Source organism: Nyctereutes procyonoides, unplaced genomic scaffold (assembly GCF_905146905.1).
Source record: "Nyctereutes procyonoides isolate TBG_1078 unplaced genomic scaffold, NYPRO_anot_genome, whole genome shotgun sequence".
In the NCBI taxonomy this organism is placed as follows: Eukaryota; Metazoa; Chordata; class Mammalia; order Carnivora; family Canidae; genus Nyctereutes; species Nyctereutes procyonoides.
The window spans coordinates 21,620,487-21,647,794 of record NW_026575037.1 but is presented as its reverse complement, the minus strand read 5'-3'; the positions used below and the strand labels follow the sequence as shown (position 1 = coordinate 21,647,794).

At 35.3% G+C, this 27,308-nt stretch overlaps 1 protein-coding gene across 2 annotated transcripts in view; it reads left to right on the top strand.

Annotated features, from left to right (window-relative positions):
- Window positions 1-27,308, top strand: part of ASPM (assembly factor for spindle microtubules) — a 67,578-nt gene that overhangs the window by 32,292 nt on the left and 7,978 nt on the right. Inside the window, exons 17-25 of one of the 2 annotated variants that reach the window (XM_055319053.1) lie at window positions 2,864-3,058; window positions 12,617-14,992; window positions 20,549-20,715; window positions 22,103-22,199; window positions 23,317-23,526; window positions 24,920-25,069; window positions 25,892-26,083; window positions 26,542-26,734; window positions 26,884-27,038. In XM_055319053.1, coding sequence (XP_055175028.1) covers window positions 2,864-3,058; window positions 12,617-14,992; window positions 20,549-20,715; window positions 22,103-22,199; window positions 23,317-23,526; window positions 24,920-25,069; window positions 25,892-26,083; window positions 26,542-26,734; window positions 26,884-27,038 — 3,735 coding nt within the window. Of the gene's footprint in view, window positions 1-2,863; window positions 3,059-12,616; window positions 17,372-20,548; window positions 20,716-22,102; window positions 22,200-23,316; window positions 23,527-24,919; window positions 25,070-25,891; window positions 26,084-26,541; window positions 26,735-26,883; window positions 27,039-27,308 lie in introns of both variants that reach the window. The other variant, XM_055319052.1, reaches the window with a different exon arrangement.

The window sequence follows — 27,308 nt, the reverse complement described above, 5'->3', positions numbered from 1 at the left end:
CCTTAGCCTACTATAAGAATGCCTCTTGCCCCTAGAAATTTTTACTCAAATGCAACTTTTGACTCTTTTTTTTTTAACCTAATAGGAAATGCTTTTTTTTTTTTTTTTTTTAAGATTTGTTTATTTATTAGAGACACAGAGAGAAGCAGAGACAGAGGCAAAGGGAGAAGCAGACTCCTCTCAGGGAGTCCGATGCAGGACTTGCTCCTGGATCCTGGGATCATGCCGTGAGCCAAAGGCAGACTCTCAACCACTGAGCCACCCAAGCTTCTCAAATCTTCAGAAATTTTTTAACTTGCAAAACTAAAATTATGCTCCTTAAATAACTCTCCACTTCCTCCTCCCCCTAGCCCTGGTAACCACCATTGTACTTTCTATTTCTATAAATTTTACTATTTTAGATACCTCATATAAATGAAATCATGCAATATTTGTCCTTTTATGACTAAATTATTTCATTTAGCTTACATCCTCAAGGTGCATCCATGTAGCATGTGGAAGAATTTCCTTCATTTTTAAGGCTGTATAATACTCTGTTGTATGCATAGATCACATTTAGTTTATTCATTCATCTTTTGGTTATTCCCACCCATGGGTTCATGTGAATAATGCTGCTATGATTATGTGTGTACCTCTTTGAGACCTTGCTTTCAGTTCTTTTGAATATATATCCAGAAGTGAGATTACTGGATCTATGGTAGTTTCATTTTTAAAATTTTTTAAGAAACTGCCGTACTATTTTCCACATTGGTCACTATGCATTGCATTTTACAGTCTCACCAGTGATGCACAACGTATCCCTGCCAATACTCCTTAACCTTAATGAGATACCTCATTGTGGTTTTGATTTGCATTTCTCTGACAATTAGCATTGTTGAAGATCTTTTCATTTGTGTGTTTGTCATTTGTATGTCATCTTTGGAGAAATAGCTATTCCTTTGCCCATTTTTAGATCAGGTTATTTGATTGTTTTGTTGTTGAATTATAGGAGTTCTTTATACATTCTAGATAGGAGTCCCTTATTAGATATATGATTTACAAATTTTGTTTCTCATTCTATAGATTGTTTTCGCTCTGTTGATTCTGTCCTTTGCTGAACACATTTTTTAAAAATGTTGTTGTTATCCCACTTGTCTGTTTGCTTTCTTTCGTTGCTTGTGCTTTTGGTGTTATCCAATAAATCATTGCTAAATATGAAGTTTTTCTCTATTTTCTATAAGTAGTCTTATAGTTTTGGGTCTGACATTTAGGACTTTAATCCGTTTGGAGTTTATGTATATGGTATAAGAAAAGGGCCTAACTTCTTTATCTTGTATGTGGATATCTACTTTTTCCAGCATCTTTTATTATAGAGACTCTTCTCATTGAAAGCTCTTGGCACCCTTGTCAACGATCTTTTATCCACAAAATGAGAGGTATTTCTGGGCTCTCTTTTCTATGCCATTGGTCTGTATGCTAGTACCACACTGATAATTGTACCTTTGAAATATGTTTTGAAATTGTGGATGGGGGGAGTGGTTTTAATTTGGATATCTGTAGCCTTAAAGGCCATAATGCTTCATAGGGGCACTGACAGTGATGTTCGATGGCTTAATCAACTTGGACATAATTTCTCAGCCCAGTTTTAGAATTGTCTAGTCTTTTTTCACTTAGAAGTGATCTAATATATGACTCACCATTTTGTAGTATTTGTTTCAATCACTTAACTACATTTTTCCTTAGAGTGGCTGTGTTATCCCTTCCATAGTTGAATATGTTCCCATACTGTGCAGTTTTCATTCACAGATAACAACTACTGATTAGAACTAACTAATAATTAGCATCGATAGCTAATGTCTGTGTAGAACCCATCCTTGATGGTGAGCTGTCCCAGATAGCTACATAAAGGGTATCAAACATGCTTTAAAATTGTTCTTTCCACCAGAAGGAATAGCTTATATTCTAGTGTCCAGTTCAGATAACTAAAATTATAAATCCTACCTTGGAGAGTATGACAAAGTGATTGCCCAGTTCAAATACTGCCTACCCTACCAGTGAACTGACAGTCTGCTTGACTTCTCTCAGTTTCCCCATAGTCATAAAAGTGGTACCTGTTCATCTGTTCTTATGGTTGTGTAAGATTTAGATGAATCATTCATAAAGTGTTTAGAATGGTGCCTGATGCCTAGTAAGTATTTAACCTATGTTGTTTTTCCTAGTAATTCATTATTAGAAGTGACAGACATGGCGATGGGTAGAGTACTAACCTATGGTTTTCCCAGGGCAGGTAGCTCCTCTTCGGTCAGCAGTCTCCATGCCACTTCCCATAACCCAATATTCTGTTGTCTTGAGTGTCTATGCCTTAAAACCATAATGTATTCTATGCTAAGAGGAAATATTTTACTGCTTCTCCCTTTTTGTTCATTCCTTTGTTCAAATTGTAACAAAGTAATGCTACCTTATATTGTAAGGCATTTTGTTTATTTTAGGGTCTCCTTTTTTCTTTTTTATTTCCCTGTATGGTCCACCCCTTTTTTCAAAATCAGGCATGAATTCTCTGGGCCATAATCTGAGAAACATACCATATTTAAATTGCCTTTATATTGATTATTAAGGACCTGTGATATATCAAACATGTCTGTGATCTTTTATTTTAGGATTATATTTCCTAGAAATTTTTCTTTAATCATATAAATATGTATGCACGTCCACCTATCAGACCTTTTAACATTCCTAGAAGTATCTATACTGCAAAGATGAGCATATCTTAAGTCTCGGGGTTGTTTTCTTTTCAGGATCAACTTGATTAATATTTAATAGATGACTTTCTTACAAACTTAAGTAATTAAGCCTTGTTTTATATTTGCTTTTTTTTTTCTTTAAGGAGCAAGACAAAGCTGCAAGAATTATTCAATCAGCTATAATCAATTTCCTAACAAAACGGCGATTAAAAAAGGAGATCAATGCAGCATTGGCCATTCAGAAATATTGGCGAGGATTCTTAGCACAAAGAAAATTATTAATGTTAAAAAAGGAAAAACTGGAAAAAGTTCAAAATGAATCAGCATCAGTTATTCAGGTATAGTATCCTGGTATTTTGAATTTAAAAAGTTTTAATGTCATTTTTAAGGAAGAAAGTAAAATATAATGAAGTTTTCAGTTATATATTAGACTTTCAATTTTTTTTTGATACTTGAACAAATACTTAATACCTTCCAACTACCTCCAAAATTCTTACTATGTTCAGCATAAGACTCAAACAAATTGAAATGCTTCCTTTGCTCTGAAGTCTAATTCTTTACCTCTTCTGTCTTCTTTATTTTATATTAGAGGTTTGTAATCTTCTGCTCCATGGTACATGCTGACATACTATACCATTTTACTTTGTTTTTTGTTTTTTGTTTTTTTTTAATTTTTTTTTTAAATTTTATTTATTTATTCATGATAGTCACAGAGAGAGAGACAGAGAGGCAGAGACACAGATAGAGGGAGAAGCAGGCTGCATGCAGAGAGCCCAACGTGCGACTCGATCCCTAGTCTCCAGGATCGCGCCCAGGGCCAAAGGCAGGCGCCAAACCGCTGCGCCACCCAGGGATCCCCCATTTTACTTTGTATATCCACAAACTCTAACCAAGCTCTTTGTTTAATCTTTACTATATGCCCTGGAAACTTATTTGGGATAAATGTGCACATTTTCCTCTGTAGCCCACTGAGTTGCATGTAACAAAATATTACCTATAATATACCCAGAATGCCTATGTTAGTTTTCTACTTAGCAAAAAATTTTTAACGTTATCTTACTTTGCATAGTAGACATATTCCTTCTCTCTGTTTTTGATATTAGATTCCATTTTAATAACATCAGAGAGGTGTGCTATTTAAATTTACCATATGTAAATGTCATTGAAACTTCACCCCATAATTTTATCTATTTTATTAATTTGAAAATTTTTGTGTCGGACTACTACTATCAGTAAGTGAAGGATTCTGATTTAATAAATTATCTTTTTTGAACTTCTTTTAATGTAAAATATTACACATAGAAAATTGCACAGAACACAAATGTAGAGCCTGATAATTTTTCACCAAACTAATACCCATGTAACCACCACCTACATCAAGAAATAGAATATTGTCATCTTCTCAGCAGACATTTCTCAATCCATTAACTCCTTCACCCTCATCCATAACCATTACTCTAATATATGCCTTTTTTCTGTACATCTTTAAACAGTATAATTTTGTCTTGCCTGTTTTTTGAATTTTACGTAGATAGTTCAAACAATGTAAATTCTTTTATTCTATTCTACATCATTAAATTTGTGAGATGTATTAGTGTTGAGTGTAACTGTGGTCCAACTTTCATTCTATAATATTCTGTAATATACTTATCTTTTCTATTGTTGATGAACATTTGGCTTCCTAGTTTTGATCTATTATAAGCAATGATCACTTCTATGAATATGTCTTTTGGTGTAAAATGTACACTCTGTTTGATATATACCTATGAGTACAATTGTTTGTTTTTGAGTGTATATTTCAGTTTTAGTAGATATTACCAAAAAATTGTAAAATAGTGATAGCACACACCAGCTGTTTATGAACATTCATGTAACTCCATGTTCAGGTAAATACTTGGAAACTGTCTTTTTAATTTTAACTATTCTGGTGGTTGTGAGGTAGTATCTTGGAGTAGTTTTAATTTGCATTTTCTTGATAATGATATTAGACATGTTTTTAAATTGGAAATCTCTTGCTAAGTGTTAGTCTTTTTTTTTTTTTCCATTTCAATTGTTTGCCTTCATGTGGATTTGCAAGAGATGTTGAACATTCTGGATTTTAGCCCTTTGTTGGATATGAGTGTTACAAATATCTTCATCTCAGACTGTGATTTACTGTTTTATGAAATGAAAATTGTTAATTTCTATTATGGCTAGTGGTATTTTTGTGTACCATCTAAGGACTTTTTTCTTAACCCAAGGCCTTGAAGATATTCTTCTACATTATATTTTAAAAGCTTTAATGTAATGTCTTTCACACTTAAATCCCTCCTGATTTGTGTTAGGGACCTATTTTTTTTTTTAATAGTTGGATATCCAGTTGTTGCAGTCAATTTACTGAAACAATCGTCCTTGACTCATTACTGTGCACCTTTAGCATACATCAAATTTTCTTATATCTATGCTTCTGTTTCTAGAATTTTTTTCTGTATCACTGTTCTTTTTGTTTCATCTTTGGGTCTTGTACTTTAGCTTTACATGAAATCCAGATATCTAGTAGATAAGTCCTCCTTTTGCTTTTTAAAGAAGTTTTTAACTATTTAATTCTTCTACATTTGCATAACATTTTGAATCTGAAGTATAAAAGTGTTGGAATTTGAAATTTAATTAGGTCAGTTTAGTTAGAATTGGTATCTTTAAATACTGAACATGGTATCTGGTCCCTATTTATATTTAGGTCTTGTTATGTATCTCCTAATATGGTTTTATGATTTGATGCAAAAGATCACAAGTATTTTTGTTTTTAGGTATATAATATATTTTTTTGATTTAGATTTTAAAAAATTTTAAATGAACATAATTAAATTTTTAAGTTTTAAATTAGCACTCAGTAAAATAGACTCTTTTTTGGTGTGCAGCTCCATAAACTAAATACATGTACATATTTATGTAATCACTACCTCAGTCAGGTTATAGAACAGTTCTTCACCCAGAAAACTTCATGCTATTTCTTTGTGGTCATTCCTCCTGCCACACTCAGCCCCAGGAGACCATAACTCCATTTTCTGTTACCATAGTTTTGCCTTTTTGAGAATGTCACATACATGGAGCCATAGAGTATGTAACCTTTTGGGACTCACTTTTTTTCACTCAGCATAATACCTTTGAAGCTCTGCTAAGTTACATATATCAGTAGTTTGCTTTTTATTACTGAGTAGTGTGGAGGTGCCACAATTTGATGAGACATTAACCGCTTGGGAGATATCTGTGTTGTTTCAAGTTTTGAGTCATTTCATTTCTTTAAATATTTATGATCAGGATTGCTGGGTCATTTGGTAAGTATGTGTTTAACTTTATAAGATACTGGCAAACTGGGGATCCCTGGGTGGCCCAGCGGTCTAGCGCCTGCCTTTGGCCCGGGGCGTGATCCTGGAGTCCCGGGATCGAGTCCCGTGTCGGGCTCCCTGCGTGGAGCCTGCTTCTCCCTCTGCCTGTGTCTCTGCCTCTCTCTCTCCTATGTCTATCACCAATGGATAAATAAAATCTTAAAAAAAAAAAAAAAAGATACTGGCAAACTGGTTTCTAGAGTGGCTGTACCATTTTTATTCCCACCCTAGTGCATGAGAGTTCTCATTGCTCCACATCTTCCAATGTTGTGATGTCAGTGTTTTTTAGCCATTCTGTTAGATGTGTAGTGGTATCTAATCTTGGTTTTATTTTGCATTTCCCTAATCACTGATGATGTATATGTTTTCAAGTGCTTAATTGGCTTCAGGATTATCTTCTTTGTGAAGTGTCTGTTGAAATCTTTTGCTTATTGTTGTAATTGAACTGCTTATCTTACTGAGATTTAAAGTTCTTTCCATATCCTTTCCATATTCTTTGCCAGTGATTTGCAATTATTTTTTCCTAATCTATAGGCCTTTTCTAGGAAGTTTCTTCATCCCAATGTTGGTAAATGCTCTGGGTACTTAAAAAGAATGTATATTCTGTTGTTAATGGGTAGACTGTTCTGTAAATGTTAGATCTATTTGGTTGATGATGTTTAGGTCTTTTATATCTTGACTAATTTTCTCTTTGCCCTCTGAGTAAAAGAATAAACAATGTTCAGATCTCCCAACTGTAATAGGATATGTCTTTCTCCTTTCAGTTCTTTGTTTTATCATCATATATGTTGAAGCTCTGTTGTTAGGCACATGTACCCTTGAAATTGATGAGTTGGGTCTTTTATTATTATGTAATGTTGTTTTTTATCCCTTGTAATTTTCTTTACTCCGAAGTCTACCTTGCTTGATGTTAGTATAACCACCCCGACTTTCACTGGACTATCAGCTGCAGGGTATATATTTTTTTTTCCTTTTGCTTGTTAATTACTTATATGATTTTGTATGATGTGAAGTCTAGAACAGCATTTAGTTTTTATGTTTTGAAAATCTCTGTCCTTTGATCAGTGGTTTAGACTATTTATATTTCAAGCATTTATTGATATATGTGAATTTAGCTCTATCATTTTACTGTTTCTGAATGTTTCCATTCTTTCGTTTTTCCCTTTCTGCTTTCTTGGCTTTTCAGTTCTTTGAACATTTGATAGTGTCACACTTTAGTCTGTTTTCTTTCTGACTATATCCCTTTGTACATGTTTTTTTGTTGTTGTGTGTGATTGCTCTAGGAGTTAGTGTATGTAACTTTTAATCCATTTAGAATTAATATTTTATTACTTTAAGTTGAATATAGAAAACTTACCACTATCTAGGACCCTTTGTGCCCTGTTGCCCACTTTTATGTTTAGTTGTCTTGTCACTGAATCTACATACAATTAAAATCACATCAAGGAGTGTTATAATTTTTGCTTTTAATCATAATAAGTATTTTAAACACATGAGAATAATCTATGCTGTTAATGCAGGCATTTATCATTTCTATTGCTTTGCTTTATTTTTTTGTATTATATTTTTTTTTTACAATTTATAAACCAACAAGGATACATTATTATTAACTAAAGTCCATAGTTTACCTTAGGCTTCACTGTTTATGTGGTGGTATTATGTGTGTTTGATCAAAATCCTATCCTGAAAATCCTCTAGACTCCACCTATTCATTCATCCCTTACTCCTCTTCACAATTCCGAGCAACCCATGATCTTTTTATCGTCTCTGTAGTTTTGTTTTTTCCGAGAATGTCCTGTAGTTCAATTCCATCAGTATATATGCTCTTTTCAGATTGATTTCTCTCTCTTAGCAATATGCATTTAAGTTGATTTTTATGTCTTTTTTTTTGGTTTGATAACTTACATGTTTTTATTGCTGAATAACATTCCATTATAGGATGTACCTCAGGACTTTTTTTTTTTTATCTATTGACCTATCAAAGGATATCTTGGTCGCTTCTGATTTGGGACAATTATGAATAAAGATGTTATAAACATCTGTGTACAGGTTTTTCTGTGGACATTGGTTTGCAGCTTCTTTGGGTATGTATCTTAGGGTGGGATTGCCTGATTATGTGCTAAAACTCGGTTTATAAAAACAAAAAAACAAAAGAACTAGGTTTGTAAGAAACTGTCAAACTGTCTTCCAAAGCATCTGTACCATTTTGCATTCCCACCAGCAGTGAATGAGAGTTCCTGTTGCTCCACGTCCTGGCCAGCATTTGGTGTTCAGTATTTTAGATTTTATCCGTTCTAATAGATATATATTGGCATCGCATTGTTTCAGTTTGCAATTTCCTAAAATGCTGTATGATGTTGAGCATCTTTTCATATGCTTATTTGCCATCTGTATGTCTTCTTTGGTGATATGTTTGGATCTTTTGTTCATTTTTAAAATTCTTATTGTCCATTTTTTATTATTGAGTTTTAAGGGTTTTTGTATATTTGGATTCATACCCTTTATCAGATATGTATTTGGCCAATATTTTCTCCTAGTGTATGGCTTATCTTTTTGTTCTATTAACAGTTTTTCACAGAGAAGAATTTCTTTTTTAAAGATTTTATTTATTTATTCATGAGACACAGAGAGACAGGCAGAGACATAGGCAAAGAGAGAAGTAGTGTCCTTGCAGGGAGCCCGATGTGGGACTCGATCCTTGGACTCCAGGATCACGTCCTAGGCCAAAGACAGGCTCTCAACTGCTGAGCCACCCCCCAGGTATCCCCACAGAGCAGAATTTTTTAATTTTAATGATGCCTGACATCAACTTTTTTCTTTCTTGGATTATACTTTTGGCATTAAATCTAAAAAGCCATTGCCAAAGTCACTTAGATGTTCTGTTGTTACTTCCTATACATTTTATGATTTTACATTTTACATTTAGATCTATGATTGATTTTAGTTAATTTTTATGAAAGGTAAAGAGTCAGTGTTGAGATTCATTCTTTTTCATGTGGTTGCTGCTTATTCCAGCATAATTTTTTGAAAACAAACAAATTATCCTTTGTCTCCTCAGTTGTTATCCCTTTGCCAAAGATCAATTGACTATGTTTTATGGGTATATTTCTGGGCTCCCAGTTCCATTCTAGTGATTTATTGGTTAGTTTGCCAATACCACACTGTCTCAATTACTATCGTCTTAGAGTAAATTTTGAAGTTGGATGATGTTATTCTTCCAGCTTTCTTCCTCTTTAATATGTTTGCTGTTCTGGGTCTCCTGCCTCTCCAAATAAACCTTAGAATCAGTTTGCTGATATCCACAGGGTAATTAGGTGAGATTTTGATTGAGATTGCATTGAATTTATAGATTTAGGAAGAACTGACAGCACTGAGTCTTCTACCCATGAACATGATACATCTCTCCATTTATTTAGATCTTCTTTGATTTCTTCCATTACAGTTTTATAGTGTTCCTCCTACAGGTCCTTTGTATATTTAGATTTATTTTGAAGTATTTCTCTTTTTTTGCTACTAATGTTAATGGTGCTATATCCTACAAATTTACTGTGATTGTTTATTAGTTCCAGGAGGGTTTTTTTGTCATCTCTTTGGATTGTCTGCATAGATGATTGTGTCACCTGTAGACAAAGAAAGGTTTATTATTTTTGTCTCTTGTATACCTTTTATATCCTTTTCTTATTACATTAGCTGGGACTTCTAGTAGATGTTGAATAGGAGTGGTGAGGATACATCTTTGCATCGTTCCAGATCTTAATGGAAGAGCATCTAGTTTCTCACTGATGAGTTTGTCATTAGTTGTAGATGTTTGACTAGATGTTCTTTATTGTATTGTGAAAGTTCCTCTCTATTCTTAGTTTGTTGAGATATTACCTTTTGAATCATTTTTCTTTTTCAGCCTAGATAATTTGTATTGATCTTAAAGTATATTGATTCTTTTGTTTATCATCTGCTATTGAACCATTCCAGTGAGATTTGGTTTGTTTTTTTTCTTTTAATTTTGATAATTGTGTTTTTCAGTTCTAATATTTCCATTTGGTTCTTATACGTGTCTTTGATGTTTTTACTGATACTTTCTATCCTTCCATTAGTTTCAATATTTGGAACATTTTTACATCTGCTGTTTTAAAGTCTTTGTTGAGTAATTCCAGTGTCTATTGGCATCAGTTGAGTGTCTTTTCCTACCCAGATTGAAATTGTACCTGTATTTTTTATGCCAAGTATTTTTTAATTATATACTGAATATTTTAAACGTTATGAGAGACTTTTTGTTTGTTTAAATACTATGTGATATTTTAGTTTCATGAAGTAATCTGCTTTGTTGGGCTCAGGCCACAAGTTCTTATCAGCCTTCTGTGGGTATGGCTTCAACATCAACATTTCTTTTTTAAAGCATTTACAGTGATATTCGTATCAATCACTTGTGTGTATCATCAAATGGCCAGTTTGGGATCTAGGCAGTGATGTGTTTCTTAATTCAGTACTCAAAGGCTAATCTGCTGTCAGACCCATGTGTACTCAGCTTCGTGGTAAACCTAAGAATTCATAACAAAAGGGATTGCTTTCCTGAGCTGTCCCTTCTCTCCAATCCTCCTGGGACTCTCCAGGTGTTTTTAGGGCTGCCCTGTTTGGTTCTCTGGCCAGAAAGGTGATAAACCTTTGATTACACTGGTGTGCCGTGTTCTTTCTGTGACTACCCATAGCCAAGAGCAAGCAGAGACTCTGTATCTTTAGTAAGAGAAAATACAAAATATGGCAAAGGTTATGGAGATAGGGAGAAATGAAGAATTGGGAGTGATGAAAGCAATCTGCCACAGGTATCTTTGGTAGAGTAAAAATAATAAATACAAATAAAGTAGCACTTTATTTGGTTTAAAATCTAGGCCCAATACCGACTCTTGGTACTTGCTTGATGACTTTACAAAATTTTTACATCATAAGTTTTCTTTTCTTTACATGAGAAAAGAATGCTAACTTATTGTGTTTTGTGAGAATTAAATAAGAAAATTATACATAATGCTCTTTAGTAAAAGCTATTTAAAGAGAGCAGTGCTGCTAAAATCTCTACTGCAAGGAGAGGCAATGAACTTATCTTTCATGATCCATATCAACACTGATTAACATTTCAGTAACAGAAACTGGTAGCAGTATTCATAATAAATGATTATCAAAATGCAAAATGAGCTATCCATATTGAACCTTTAATATATGAGTTTGAAGGTTTCACAAACAAACACCTAGGGGGGAAAGAAAGAAAAAGAATGGCAACTACATCTCTGAACAACTATTTGCTTTATTTTTCCCTACTTTTTTATGGCAGCTTAATAAAATACTTTACATTTGCATCAAGCTTAAAGTTTTCTTTCTTTTTTTAAAAAAGGAGATTTTATTTATTTATTCATGAGAGGCAGAGAGAGAAGCAGGCTTCCAGGAGCCTGATGCAGGATTCAATCCCAGGACCCTGGGATCACAACCTGAGCCATAGGCAGATGCTCAAGCACTGAGCCACCCAGGTGCTCCAATCTTACAGTTTTCAAAGTTTTCGATTTTGCTTTAATACACTTAAGTGTAGTTGGACAAATGTTCTGGTTACTTACACATCTCTTCATAGTAATGTGCCTTATTTCTCCTTATTTCTCATCAGCCTGAAGAGTAGGAACAAAACCACAATGGACATGTGGTAAGGAATAGGCAATATCTGTTAGGAAAAACTTAGAGGGTTCCTAACTCTCTTCACCCTGGATGGGTGTGCTTGCTCGAGGCACCGTTGCATGACAATGGGTATAGTGCTATAGGAGACAGAAGTACCTAGCCCCTATACTGTTTTACTTATATGTAAGGGAAAGTAAGCTGTGATACGGAATTCTCTCCCCACCTTTGCCCTAACAAAGGAGTTAGGGAATGTGAGTGGTATGGGAAGAAAGCAACCTTGGCTATTCAAGAGTTAACTATTTATCACTTCTCAAATCTTCAGAATTCTACTTTGTGTGTCTAATTAGGAATTACCATTCACTAATTCTTAATGAAAAAAATGACTCAGAGCTTGCTTCTCAGATTCCTGTGTTTATATTATTGGACCTGTATAGGATCCCCCACATAAACAGTTTCCAATCATTACAAGATAGCTTAGAAGCCTTGATATTAAGGGGAAAATACAAAAATCCAAAGATATATTCATAGGAAATTTATACTTAGAATCAATAGACAGCAGAATATTACTATAGCTTTATTTGGACTGTCTTCTTATATGTTATTCTAATAGAATATAAACTTGCTTCATATTTTTCCCTGGAATACAAATGCAATATAAATACCACTAGGCTTGAGACAAGGATTTCTAAATTGGCTACAGCTGTATCAACATAAACTAAACTACAAACAAGAGAGACAAATATTATCCAAATGCGATGTTGTTTTTTAATTTAATGTGTTTATTTTTAAACAGAATGTTAGAAAAATGAATATTTGCAGAGGTATTAAGTATAGAAGGTTCCATCTGTCTTACTTTGTGTCCTTTCTTGCCTTTTGCAGAGGTATTGGAGAAGATACTCCACCAGAAAACAGTTTCTGAAGTTGAGATACTATTCAATTATCCTGCAATCTAGGATAAGAATGATAATTGCTGTTACTTCTTACAAACGATATCTTCGGGCCACAGTTACAATTCAGAGACATTGGCGGGCTTCTTTAAGAAGAAAACATGATCAACAGAGATATAAGATGCTAAAGTCATCATGTCTCATAATCCAATCTATGTTCAGAAGATGGAAGCGACGCAAAATGCAATTACAAATAAAAGCTACAATAGTATTGCAAAGAGCTTTTAGAGAATGGCATGTCAGGAAACGAGCTAAAGAAGAAAAATCTGCTATTGTCATACAATCATGGTATAGAATGCACAAAGAATTACAGAAATATGTTCAGATTAGATCTTGTGTTGTTATCATTCAGACAAGATTCCGGTGCCTTCAAGCTCAAAAGTTATATAAAAGAAAAAAAGAAGCTATACTGACCATTCAAAAGTACTACAAAGCGTATCTGAAAGGAAAGATGGAGCGCACCAACTATTTGCAGAAACGGGCTGCAGCCATTCGACTGCAGACTGCTTTCAGGAGGATGAAAGCTCGCAATTTATACAGACAAAGCAGAGCTGCTTGTGTTCTTCAGTCCTACTGGAGGATGAGACAAGACAGATTTCGATTTCTAAACCTTAAGAAAATGACTACCAAATTGCAGGCACAAGTAAGAAAACATCAACAATTACAGAAATATAGGAAGATAAAGAAAGCTGCCCTTGTAATTCAGATTCATTTTCGAGCTTATGTTTCAGCAAAGAAGGTTCTAGCATCTTACCAGAAAACACGTTCTGCTGTCCTTGTTCTACAGTCTGCATATAGAGGGATGCAAGCCAGGAGAAAGTTTATTCACATCCTCACATCCATTATAAAGATTCAATCATGTTACAGAGCTTATATTTCCAGAAAAAGATTTCTGAGACTAAAAAATGCTACAGTAAAGTTACAGTCAATTGTCAAGATGAGACAAACTCGGAAACGATATTTACACTGGAGAGCAGCCGCGCTATTTATCCAGCAGTGGTACCGGTCGGCAAAACTGGCTGCACTAAAGAGACACGAATATGTGCAGATGCGGGAATCCTGTATCAAACTGCAAGCTTTTGTTAGAGGTCACCTGGTTCGAAAGCAGATACGGTTGCAAAGACAAGCTGCTATTTCGCTACAGTCTTATTTCAGGATGAGAAAGAAGCGGCAGTACTACCTGGAAATTTATAAAGCAACTCTTGTCATTCAGAATTACTATCGTGCGTACAAAGCACAGGTCAATCAAAGGAAGAACTTCTTGCAAGTCAAAAGAGCAGTTACTTGTTTGCAGGCAGCTTACAGAGGTTATAAAGTACGCCAGCTAATCAAACAACAATCTATAGCTGCTCTTAAAATTCAAACTGCTTTTAGAGGCTATAGGGAAAGGAAGAAATATCAATATGTGCTTCAATCCACTATCAAGATTCAGAGATGGTACAGGACATGCAGGACTGTTCGTGGTATAAGAACACAATTTTTAAAGACCAGGGCAGCTGTGATTTCTCTCCAGTGTGCTTATCGTGGCTGGAAAGTTCGAAAGCAGATCGGAAGGGAACGTCAAGCTGCAGTGAGGATTCAGTCTGCTTTTAGAATGGCCAAAGCCCAGAAACAGTTCAAATTGTTAAAAACAGCAGCATTAGTCATCCAGCAACATCTGAGAGCATGGACTGCAGGAAAGAGGCAACGTATGGAGTACATTGAACTCCGTGAGGCAGCACTGAGGCTTCAATCTACTTGGAAGGGAAAGAGAGTGAGAAGGCAGATTCAAAAGCAACACAAATGTGCTGTCATCATACAGTCAAACTATAGAATGTATGTGCAACAAAAGAAGTGGAAAATCATGAAGAAAGCCGCTTGTCTGATCCAAATGTATTACAGGGCTCACAGTATTGGAAGGAAACAGCGTCAGTTGTACTTGAAAACCAAAGCGGCTGCCGTTGTTTTACAGTCAGCTTACCGAAGTATGAAAGTAAGAAAAAAAATAAAGGAGTGCAACAGAGCAGCAGTCACTATACAGTCCACATATAGAGCTTACAAAACCAAAAAAAACTACGCAAACTGCAGGGCTTCGGCTATCATAATTCAGAGATGGTATCGAGGTATTAAAATTGCAAACCACCAACGTAAGGAATACCTTAATTTAAAGAAAACAGCAGTTAAAATTCAAGCTATTTATAGAGGTATTAGAGTAAGAAGGCATAACCGACACCTGCACATGGCAGCCACTGTTATTCAAGCCATGTTTAAAATGCATCAAGCAAAAATGAGATACCATAAAATGAGAACAGCGGCTGTCATAATTCAGGTAAGATATAGAGCATATTGTGAAGGTAAGATTCAGCGTGCAAAGTACTTGACAATTATGAAAGCTATTACTGTTCTTCAGGCAAGTTTTAGAGGAACAAGAGTAAGACAGACCCTCAGAAAGATGCAGAGCGCAGCCACGCTTATCCAATCCTACTATAGAAGACACAGACAGCAAGTCTATTTTACTAAGTTAAAGAAGGTAACAAGAACAATACAGCAAAGGTACCGGGCAGTAAAGGAAAGAAACACACAGCTTCAAAGGTATAACAAATTAAGGCATTCTGTCATACGTATTCAGGCTGGTTTTAGGGGGATGAAAGCTAGAAGACATTTAAAAAGAATGCATTTAGCCGCAACTCTTATTCAAAGGAGATTTAGAACTCTCAGAATGAGAAGAAGATTCCTGCATCTCAGGAAAACTGCTGTTTGGGTTCAGAGAAAGTACCGTGCAACTGTCTGTGCAAAGCAATACTTCCAACACTTCGTGCGGGTACAAAAGGCGGTCATTAAAATCCAGTCATCATACAGAGGATGGATGGTAAGGAAAAAGATGCAAGAGGTGCACAAGGCTGCCACTGCCATCCAGGCAGCTTTCAGAATGCACAGAGCAAATGTGAAGTACCAGGCCTTGAAACATGCCTCAGTTGTGATCCAGCAGCAGTTCCGAGCAAGCAGGGCTGCAAAACTACAGAGGCAGTGTTACCTCCGACAAAGACATTCTGCTCTGATCCTTCAGGCTGCGTTTAGGGGGATGAAAGCCAGAGAACATTTGAAAAACATGCATTCCTCTGCAACCCTTATTCAAAGCACGTTTAGATCTTTAGTGGTGAGGAAAAGGTTCATTTCCCTCAAAAGAGCTACTGTTTTTGTTCAGAGAAAATACCGGGCCACCATTTGTGCCAGGCATCACTTGCACCAATTCTTGAAATTAAAAAAAGCGGTCATTACAATCCAGTCATGTTACCGAAGGCTGGTGGCAAAGAAGAAGCTGCAGGAGATGCACAGGGCTGCGGTTCTCATCCAGGCCACTTACAGAATGCACAGAACATATGTTACATTTCAGACCTGGAAACATGCCTCCATTTTAATTCAGCAACATTACCGAACATACAGGGCTGCAAAATTGCAAAGAGAAAATTCTGTTCGACAGAGACGTTCTGCTTTGATCATTCAGGCTGCATATAAGGGAATGAAAGCAAGACAGCTTTTAAGGGAAAAACACAGAGCTGCTATCGTAATACAAAGCACATACAGAATGTATAGGCAGTATCTTTTTTACCAAAAGATCCAGTGGGCTACAAAAGTAATACAAGAAAAATATAGAGCAAATAAAAAGAAAGCTCTTCAACACAGTGCACCCAGGAATGCAGCAGCAGCCTGTACTGAAGCAGATTTCCAGGACATGATCCTAAGGAAACCGATTCAGGAACAGCATCAGGCTGCCACTATTATTCAGAAGCATTTTAAAGCCTCCAAAGTAAGGAAGCATTATCTCCACTTGAGAGCAAATGTAATTTTTGTCCAAAGACGATACAGGGAACTAACTGCAGTGCGCACCCAGCCAGTCGTGTGTACACAGTCTTCATATAGAAGTTGTAAGGTGCAAGAGGACATGCAGCATAGGCACCTGGCTGCCACACGAATTCAGTCATTCTACCGAATGCACAGAGCCAAACTCGATTATCAAGCAAAGAAAACCGCCGTTGCTGTAATACAGAATTATTTTAGGTCCTATATCCGAGTAAAAGTGGAAAGGGAAAAATTTTTGGCAGTTCAGAAGTCTGTGCGAATTATTCAGGCTGCTTTTAGGGCCATGAAGGTTAGAGAGAGACTGAGAACCCTCTCGGAGGTGAACATGGTAGCCAGTGCTAAGCAGTCTGCCTTCTGCTCTTGCAGAACCGAAGCTCAGTGTGCAGCTGTTCACGGCTCAGCACTTAGGACTCAGAAGTGGCGTGGAGCTTCCCTGGTCACTTGTTCACAGGAGGCCGAGTACCCCCAGAGAGAGGCTCTAGTAGTGACTCAAAGAGCTTTCTGCGAGATGGTCACAAGGAAATTGGAAACACAGAAGTGTGCTGCCCTGCGCATTCAGTACTTCCTTCAGATGGCCGTGTGTCGGAGAAGGTTTGTCCAGCAGAAAAGAGCTGCGGTGACCCTCCAGCAGTACTTCAGGACGTGGCAAACAAGAAGGCAGTTTTTATTGTACAGGAAGGCAGCAGTGGTCTTACAAAATCACCACCGAGCCTTTTTGTCTACAAAACATCAAAGACAAGTATATTTACAAATTAGGAGCAGCATTATCATGATTCAAGCTAGAACGAGAGGATTCATACAGAAACGGAGGTTTCAGAAAATTAAAGATAGCACCATAAAAATCCAGGTACTTCTCTATTTAAGTGTAAAGCTTGCATTCTTTCTGCAGTCGGTATTTGTTAGAATTTGTAAAATTAACTTACGCAGGTCATAAAGAGTAGTACTTCATTTACACGACCATTTCAATGATCTTCCAAAACGGAACATTTGTTTGAGAGTGGGAAAGGGGCACAATAGTAATTCAGCACAGAACTTGGGATCTTCTGAACATGGTCACTCTTTGCATGATGCATTTCAATAGATACTGATTTTGAGCACATAGTTTGATACATGGGAGTTCTCTACTGAGTAAAATTATTTTTTAAGTGAGAAATTTAAGCTAAGGTGAAGTGAGATTTGGCAAAATTTAGGCCAAATGATATAATTGTATTCCTCTACCCATTTGTTAATGAGGCCACTTAAGCTATATAGATATGTACTTTATTCAGAGTATTTAGCAGTTTTGGTTTCCAAAGCATTTCTATATAATTTTTTTCATTATGTTATTATTCTACATAAAAGATATATATACTCTATATAACACATAAGAATATTATATCCACACTTCTCGCACACATACACGTATCAGTGGGTGAGAAGTATAGAATATTATGTCTCCTGAAATGTGAAGGACTGAGAAAAGTTAAATAACTTCTAATGTTGCACAGAGAGAGGCAGATCCAGGAATGGAATCTAGGTACTTCAGCAGTTTATTTCTCACCTGTTCATACGCTAGGCTTTGAACCTTGGTGTGATATGTTGGTACTTGTTGGTTTGCTGTTAAACTTAGATATACTGTTTTCATTGAGCAAATGTCCAGTGCTGGCAATGTGCTAAATGCTATCGTGGGTGATTGGCGTAGACAGTAAGAAATACTTAGTTGCTGTCCTTAAAGCACTTACTTGAGCAGGGACGCACAATTATAAAACAAAATGAGAGGTTTATGTTGCCGGGAACATAAAGAAGAGAAACCTAAGTTTCTCTCGGTGGTCAGAAAAGGCTTCCCAGGAAAGCAGCATTTAGGTTGAGCTGTTAAGCCAAAGGATGAATTCAAAATAGCCCAATAAAATGTATCCAGTGTATCCCCCTGTAGGAGATAACACAGAATTTAAAAATGAGAGAGAGAGAGAGAGAGAGAGAGAGAGAGAGTGTGTGTGTGTGTGTGTGTGTGTGTGTGTGTGTGGTACAGTGTAAAAAGTAATGTGAGACCAGGTTGACAGTAGAGGGAGTGAGATTTCACAGAGCTTTGTGAGATCTAGACACAAGTTTAGTCTCTTCCACTAGATTAAAAGAAGTTCTAGAAGAATTTTAAATGGAGAAAACCAGAATCATAATTTTATTTTTAAAAAAACTACTGTGGCAGGAATGTGGAAGAAGAACCGGAAGGGAAGTAGGGAGACCACCCAGGAGGCTCTTGGCATTAGGTCAGGTGAAAGATAGTTTAGTAAGATGTAGTGACAATGGGATGGAAGAGGTAGTATTTGCATTATATAAACAAGCATCCAAGGCATAGGTATGGCTCAAGTAGCTCAGCAGATGTTACCATTCACGGACACAAGGAGCAAAGAGAGGAGCAGATTGGAAGACTGATGATGAATTCAGTTTGGGGTATATGATGAAGTTGAAGTACCTAACAGATGTCTCAGGTGAGCAGTCTAGCAAGGTAGTTGGCCATGTTTGGAGTTTGGAGAGTAGTACAGATTTCAGAATTTGACTTCTACATTATTGCCATATGTGTGATAATTGAAGTCGTGGGAGTGATAGGATCACCCAGGAATAATGTAGAAAATGGGTAAAAGAAGAGGATCTGCTTGGGACTCAAACCCTGAAGAATGTCAACATTTGAGAATATTGAGAAGAGAAGCCAAAACATGGTAGTAAGAGAGAACAAGAAAAACGGATCAAGAAACCAAGCATGGGGGAGAGGAAGAAAAGAATGCTCAGATTTTAAATGCTGCCCAAGAAGTTAATGGTTGAAATAGGTTAACTGGATGTATTAGTTACGGTTATGGTCAAATGACAGAAAAGCAAAATAATCTTAGGAAATTTTAGCTATTTTTCTCATATGTAATTAAATTTAAAAATTATATTTTACACATCTAGTTTTTAACATACAATCGGTAGACTCAAACTTTAGTGCACATTAGAGTCATTTGGAATTTTTAAAAATACTGATGCCTGGCTCCCACTGAATACCAGTGTGTTAGTATTCAGGTTTGTTTACGTTAAAACCACATTAATACAGTCTGAGTAAGTCAGGGACATCACAAGAGTAATTTTGACATTCATATCATTCTTGCCTGTCAGGTGACTTCTGGAGCCTGCTCCCTTCCTCTTCCCCTACCCCATAAGGGGTGGCTGCAGTATTTATTGTAGGTGTTTTGGATCTTGACTCTGTTGCCTTCCACCTTTGTTGTCACTTCTTCCCCAACATCAATTTCTGTTATGAGATTATCTATAAAGAATAAATAAGATACCTTTTCCATTTATTACCTGCACATTCACAAGTTACTCAGTTTCTCTTGATTTACTCATCTCTAAATTATATAATGATATTATATGGTATTATATAAGGTATTATATGGTATTATGGTTTTGTAAGGACCTACAGTGTCCCTTAGTACAGTGCTAAGGGCTTAATAAGTTATAGCTGTCACTTAAACATTTAGTCAGCCGTAAGGATGCAGAAATTGGAAAAACTGATAGTCCTATGATAGAGAGTTGCTCTCAGAAGTCTGCTGCAGCCTGGACACAAAACCCAGGATATACATAAGGGAGGTAGGATGGGAGGTGGGAAAGATTCCAGGAAGTAGGGTAATCAGTGCGTTCCTTTCCCTTCTGTTCTTCCAGATGGATTGAGATAGTGAGAACAATGAATGCGCCTATATGGCTTTTCAGACATTGTACACATATTACAATTTAGAAATATTTGTTAGGATTTTATTAGTCTTAGCTCTCAGCCAGCTCCAGGTTATATGTAATAAAGCACATAGTAGGTGTTCACTGTGGTTAGCCCCACTGTTCTCAGAGGACTCATATGTATCAGCAATGAATGAGCCTAATAGTAGAGTTGTCATGTGACTGTATTTCTGCAATTGATTTTCGTCTACTTAACCTTACTCTAGCTGTCTTTAATACTGGTTTTTCTTCAGTTTGCAAGAAAATATATCTCATTGCATATTTGTTAAATTTCTGTATTTAAAAGGCTGTGTGGAGGAGCTATAAAGCCAAGAAATATTTACATCAAGTGAAAGCTGCCTGCAAGATTCAAGCCTGGTATAGGTATTGGAAAGCACGTAAAGACTATCTAGCTGTATTAAAAGCTGTTAAAATCGTTCAAGGTTGCTTCTACACCAAACTGGAGAGAACACGGTAACATATCATAGCTGTGTGGGGAGAGTATGATGGTTATCTGTGTGAATGTGGTAGCCAAGTCTTTATATAAAATAATACTGCTTATTGATTTTTCTTTGAAACATTTGCTATGGTTAACTTGTATGGTTTGTTTTGTTAACGTTCTCCATTAATGAAACAAAGTATATCTCTAAGACTGAGATTGAGATAGAGCCTCGATATAATTCAGCAAAAAATACTTACTCAAACTTGATTTAAGTTCATAGGGATCAGGGTAAGGATGGGACGGATGGGAAGTGAATAAAATAATCCAGTAAGATCTTGGTTTCCTTATTAGTGCGTTGGTCCATTTTGTTTGTCAATTTAGCAACTGGCAAAATTTGCTTTCTAACTCATTTTTTTTCTTTTCTTTTACCTTGCCCTCACATACCTTAATGATGAAGACCTAATTACCAACTTATTTATATTCATTGTATTTTCTGATTCCTGGTTCATTTGTTTGAGATACATTTTCTAAACTCTTAACAGGTTATCTATATTATTTTTATTTCATAATGTAAGGATTTCTCTCCATTTACCAGAATTGATGAATTATTGTATCAGTGGTGATTTTAAAGATTGTTTTTTGAGAACACACTGTGTAAGAAGAGTTTTTTGATAGATTCCATGGATAGAAGCTCAGGGCTTACCATATAAAGATATAGTTGCTGCTATCAGGTGTTAACCAGTGTCTAAGTTTCCTGTTCCAAAATGCTGAATTTTTCTCATTGACACTCAGCTTTATTTTCTAAGAAATGTGGTAACATGATGTTAAGTTAAATCCATTCTAAGTTTTTATGTATTATCACTATGTTGACACCTAAAGTTTAATCTCTAGCCCTCGCTTTCTAAGTTCTTCAGTTCTACTTACAGAATATTTCTTTGTAGATATTTGCACGATGCCAACTTTCCTTTCAAACAAATGTCCATCTCATTTGCCTGATGCTATTAATCTCCTAAGTTCTCTTTGGGACCCCCTGCTGTCTGCTTAATTACCCACTTGCAATATGGACTCAGATTTTATACCCTGCCATTATTTCTTTATCTAGGCTTTGTCTAGGTCTGGCTAATTGTACTTTCTTTTGATCCTGTTCAGAATTCTTTCTCATTCTAGAAATTCATACTTCTTGCCACTAGAATATGCCAATTTTGCCAATTACAAAACTTTTCCGTTGTGTCAGGTGTGTGTGTGTGTGTGTGTGTGTGTGTGTGTAGAATTCTGATTGCTACTAATTTAAATGTAAATTATACTTTTCCACTTTATTTTCTTTCTCTAGTATTTAGCATGGGGGGTAGGTATGGGCAATAAATACTTATTGAGTAGATTAAAGAAATTTGTAATTGCTTTTCAATAACTGCCTTTTAGGTTTCTGAATGTGAGAGCATCAACAATTATCATTCAGAGAAAATGGAGAGCCATACTTTCTGGAAGAATAGCTCGTGAACACTTCTTAATGATGAAAGTAGGTGCAAAAATTTAAAAACAGCTCATTTGCAAGAAACTATTTTAGGAAACAAAATAAAAAATGTTTTTTGTTAACTATACATTTTAAACACATTGCAGTCAATTAAAAATTGTATTCACCTATAAAAATGCTTTTTATGAATATTTTGGTTTATATATTTATATTTACAAAATATTCTCAAACCCAAGTTTGAAGTAACTAATTTTAGAGTAAATAATTTATTTGGAGGAAGCATATTTTATCTACTATAAGTCAAACACTTAATAATATATTAAAGTCTTTAAGCTACAATAGATGATCTATTTAAAATATTTAACATCAAAGTTTTAGAATAGCTGCAGTACCTATAGCTTTTTATTAAAGAAATTAAAATTAATATGCTACTTATAAATTTCAGCATTCATATAATACTATTAAATAGCTATTATACCTACTAGTGTATATTTACTAATTAGATCCTCATAATCACCCTCTGAAGTAGTTATTAGCATACCTCTTTTACAAATCAGGAAACTGAGGTGTAGAGGGGTAAAGTGACTTGCCCAAGGTCATTCAGCCAGTTGGTGGGGGAATCTTTGTTGTAAAGCAAACCTAGTTCCCATTTTAATTTATAGACTTCTTCAGATGTCTTAGACTTTGGTTGTCAGGATGTTATATAACTGAAAAATCTAAGATGTGCTGGTTCTAAGATGTACTTTATGGTTCTTGCAGCAACAAACATCTTCTCTGATAGCTGTTTATAATGCCCATTCTGTTCTTTATATTGCTAACATTTTTATTAAATGTATTTGTCCTGTGGTAATATTAGTCCTTTTCTCCCTCACAATGAGAAGTATCAGAAGATGGGAGGGAAAGAGCACCAGATAGATCTAACAACCTTGGCTTGTGCCTTAATAAAAACTTAATTTTTAGCTATAGACCTATATAGGTTAGAAATTATATACCATCACCTTTTCTTGTATATGAAATAATGATGTTCTCTCTCTATATATAAGTGTAAAGAAAAATCACTATTATACCATCTCATTTTACATTGAGAAATTCAAAAACCTCCAGTGGGTTGAAATTATTAAGCCTCTTTCTATTAATGTCACTTGCAAATTTTTCCTTATAGAGACATCAAGCTGCTTGTTTGATCCAAGCGAATTTTAGAAGATACAAAGAAAGGCAGGTCTTTCTCCGGCAGAAGTCTGCTGCTTTGACCATACAGAGATATATACGAGCCAGGAAGGCCGGAAAATGTCAAAGGATAAAATATGTAGAATTTAAAAAATCTACAGTTGTTCTACAAGCACTAGTGCGTGGTTGGTTAGTAAGAAAAAGAGTAAGTATTTTTAAGTAGAATATCTCAGTTTTATGAAATGAAAGTATTTGATGTTGAGGCACCTGGGTGATCAGTGGTTGAGCATATCTGCCTTTGGCTCGGATTGTGATCTTGGGGTCCTTGGGATCGAGTCCCACATTGGGCTTTCCGTAGGGAGGCACTTCTCCCTCTGCCCGTGTCTCTGCCTCTCTGTATCTCTCATGGATAAATAAATAGAATCAAAAAAAGAGAGAGAGAGAGAAAGAGAAAGAATTTGATATTAAGAAATTTTAGGTTTTGGAGAATAATTTCAGAACTAATATAACCATTAACTTGAATTGATTCAGCTTCTGCAGAGCCATGTAACAAGATCACTGGCTGCTGTAGATTTTTGTTCTATGAGCTTGTTTCACATTGATGCTCACCTAAAGTGCAAACTAAATTTTCTCTTGTAATGAATCTTAACAAAGGAACTGAAAGAAAGTTGAGGGAAGAGCTCCACATGAGAAGGAGGTTGTTGTTCAAGTAGCCGTTTACTTCACCAAGCAACTCTGAGGTGTTATGAGCTACAATTCCTCTGTAACTTCCACATCTTCAGCGAGAGACTCCCTCCTAGAGAGTGCATGACTTTTTGGTGTCCAATAAATATATTGAAGCACTGGCAAAGACAAAATCCTTAAATTTGAAATTAAAAAGAAGAAATATTTTATATTGTGTTCATTAAATATAAATTGGAGGTCTAAAGGCCACTATAGAGTGGTTCTGCTACAAGAGTCTTGTGCTAGATTTGTGTAAGACTACCCATGGGCAGCCTGGGTGGCTCAGCAGTTTAGCGCCGCCTTCAGCCCAGGGTATGATCCTGGAGATCGGGGATCAAGGCCCACGTCAGGCTCCCTCCATGGAGCCTGCTTCTGCCTGTCTGTCTCTCTCTCTCTCTCTCTCTCTCTCTCTCTCTCCCCCCCCCCCTCATGAATAAATAAATAAATAAAATCTTAAAAAAAAAAAGACTACCTAATAATTGGAGAAATTGATTCAAATAATTTTGTCTGACTTACTATGACCCTCTCCAGCAGTTGTGCTTAGAATACTGTAATTTTTTTTGAGTTTAGTATTCATATACTTCTTTCATTACAGTCAAAGCTTTAATTAACTTTTTGTGTAGTCTAGTTAAATTAAATACTGTTCTTAAGTGCCCAAAATATAAGTTCGCTTTTTATACCCTACATTAAGGGTTACACATGTGGAAATAAAGGATTATAATCACCTTGAGTTACAATGTAAGTATGATGTTAATAATTAAAAGTTAACTTATTGCTAATTTATATAATTTGGTATTAAGGATATAAAAAAATATAAACATTGATCAGTTGTCTTAAGAGTCAAATATTTGGTTAATTTTTTATTTCTCATATAGATTTTAGAACAAAGAACCAAAATCAGACTTCTTCACTTCACAGCAGCTGCATATTATCACCTGTCTGCTCTTAAAATTCAAAGAGCATATAAACGTCACATGGCTATGAAGAATGCTAACAAGCAGGTTAATGCAGTCATCTGTATCCAGGTTAGCTTTTCTTTTGCAGCAAAACTATATAGTTTTTGTTATACATTTTCTATTTTAATAAATAATTTCCAAATACCTTATGCTAAGGTCATACAGTGTTTTGCCTTTTGCTTATAGGATGTCATATTTAGGATGGCTTGATGGGTTAGAAATTGGTTGATGTTTTAAGGCACAGGAATAAATCTGAATTACTTTCTGAAATAATTGTACTCATTTATACTTGTAGCAAAGTCTAAGGGTACCTGTTTCCCTACATTCTTGCCAGCACAGAGCATTAATAAAGACTCTGATTTTTGCTACTTTGATGAATGGCCAATTGAATCTCATTTTGTTCTGGATTTCCTTTGATTGCTATCAGTTCTAAAAAATGTTTCATGCGTTGGCTATTCAAATGATTATCTGTGGATTGTGTGCTTTTTTTTTTTTTAATGTGTGCATTTCATATACTTTGCCCTTTTCTCTTTTGGATGTTCTTATTTGTTATGATTTATAGCAATTACTTATGTATTCTGGATAAGAACACTATTTATTAAGATATATGCAAAGTATTGAGTGAGAAAGTAATTTGCAGAATGACACATACAGCTTGAAAGAATTTGTGTCAATTGTGAAATGAAGGTTGTGTTGTGCAAGGTTAAATTCACACACACACCCAGTGAGGATTAGAAGATTTGCACCAAGCGGAGTGGAGAAGTAGTGTCACTGGGGAGGGTTGAAAAGTATTTCAGCATAATGTTCTGTTTATTTCATTTGTGTATTTATGTGTATATAGGTATTTATTTCAAAAACCAGAAATAAAGAAAATCTCTATGTTTTAAACAGAGGTGGTTTCGAACAAGATTACAGCAAAAGAGGTTTGCTCAGAAATACCCTAGCATCCTCACAAGTCAGCATGAAGTTCCAGAATGTATGAGCCAGCAAAATAGAGCTGCATCAGTAATACAGAAAGCAGTACGCCGTTTCCTCCTCCGTAAAAAACAGGAAAAATTTAATAATGCAATCAGTAGAATTCAGGTAACTGGAAATATGATGTTAGTTCCAGACTTTGGCTTATAATTCACCTACATGGTATCTAACATTTTAAAAACACAGTCGCATACATTTTAAAAAGTTGAGGTTCTCCAGTTGAATAACACATAAATACTGTATCTTTGCTAAGTCCTTCATTTTTAAATTTCCCTAGAGATATTTAGGATTAAGAGATAAAAAAGTATTTTGACATTTTAAATAGATTTAGACATCTGTAGTCCATGAATGATGTTTTGGGTTATTTACAGGGATATTATATATATTTCTTTTCAGAAAAATTGATTTTGTTGTTTATTAGAACGTGAATTGAGGTCTTATTTGCAATGTGTCTGATTATATCCTATAAATTTACTGAAATACACATTTTGTAGAAATAGATGTAGATAGAAGTTCAAAACATCATGGGTTGTAATCTTAAAATCACTGTGTTTTGTCCCTTTAAGGCATTATGGAGAGGATACTCTTGGAGGAAGAAAAATGATTGTACAAAAATTAAAGCTATACGACTAAGTCTTCAACTTGTTAACAGGGAGATTCGAGAAGAAAACAAACTTTACAAAAGAACTGCGCTTGCACTTCATTATCTTTTGACCTATAAGCACCTTTCTGCTATTCTTGAGGCCTTAAAGCACCTAGGTTAGTTTAACAATATCTTGTATAAATACGGTTAGAAATGCATTTTTTACCTTTGAGTGTACAAAGGATGTTATAATACTGTATTAGCTAAAACTTCATTTTGTTGCTATGAATTTATCTCTCTCTCTCTTTTTTTCCCCTCCTTTCAGAGGTAGTTACTAGATTATCTCCACTTTGTTGCGAGAACATGGCCCAGAGTGGAGCAGTTTCTAAAATATTTGTTTTGATCCGAAGTTGTAATCGTAGCATTCCTTGTATGGAAGTCATCAGATATGCTGTACAAGTCTTGCTTAATGTCGCTAAGGTAATTTTCCATTTTAATAATGAATTGTTCCTTGCAAGAAATCTGACCCAGCAGATTAACTTCATATTTGCTCACCGCTAGAACTTAGATCACCCAGTTAAAAATTTATTTATGTGCAAGAGTCTTAGGGGGAAAAATATTTAATCTGTTAACATAATTGTACATAGAAACTTTTTATGGTGTTATTTCTTCTATCTTTATGTTATTAGTAACAATGATTACTAACATCTATTCCTACATACTAGTGTTTTTCATTCATCATTTAATTTA